This window comes from Passer montanus, unplaced genomic scaffold, assembly GCF_014805655.1.
Source record: "Passer montanus isolate IOZ18808 unplaced genomic scaffold, ASM1480565v1 scaffold352, whole genome shotgun sequence".
Taxonomy (NCBI): Eukaryota; Metazoa; Chordata; class Aves; order Passeriformes; family Passeridae; genus Passer; species Passer montanus.
Window position 1 is genome coordinate 35,332 of NW_024368286.1, and position 541 is coordinate 35,872.

The 541-nt window shown below is 76.9% G+C and overlaps 1 protein-coding gene across 1 annotated transcript in view; it reads right to left on the reverse strand.

Annotated features, from left to right (window-relative positions):
* LRFN1 (leucine rich repeat and fibronectin type III domain containing 1) overlaps nt 1-541 on the reverse strand; it is a 3,608-nt gene that overhangs the window by 2,015 nt on the left and 1,052 nt on the right. The window contains 1 exon segment of the mRNA XM_039716530.1: nt 2-541. This exon segment is cut by the window's right edge and continues 21 nt beyond it. Within this exon segment, the coding sequence (XP_039572464.1) occupies nt 2-541 (540 nt within the window).

The following is a 541-nucleotide window of genomic DNA, read 5'->3' on the forward strand; positions in this document are numbered from 1 at the left end:
CCCGCAGCCGGTTGGCCGTCAGGTCCAGCCGGGCCAGGCGCGGCAGCCGCGCCACGGCGCCGGCCGGCACCCGCTCCAGCAGGTTGTGGTCCAGCGTCAGCGTGGCCAGGCTGCCCATGGCGGCCACGGCGTCCCAGGGCAGCGCCGGCAGGTTGTTGTGCGACAGGTCCAGGTCCTCCACGGTGGCGGCGAAGGCGGCGAAGGCGGCGGCGTCGATGGCGGCCAGCTGGTTGTTGGCCAGGATGAGGTGGCGCAGGCTGGCCAGCCCGCGCAGCTGCGGGCCGCTCAGCGCCGGCAGCCGGTTGCCGTCGAGGTGCAGCGCCCGCAGCGCGCGCAGGTCGGCGAAGGCGCCGGGCGCCAGGCGCCGCAGCCCGTTGCGCGACAGCGTCAGGTGCACCAGGCTGCTCATGTTGGCGAAGTCGGCGCGGCCCACGGCGCCGATGAAGTTGTCGGCCAGGCGCAGCTCCACGGCGCCGCGGTCCAGGCTGGGCGGCACGGCCAGCAGCCCCGTGCGGGCGCACAGCAGCGTGGGGCTGGGCGC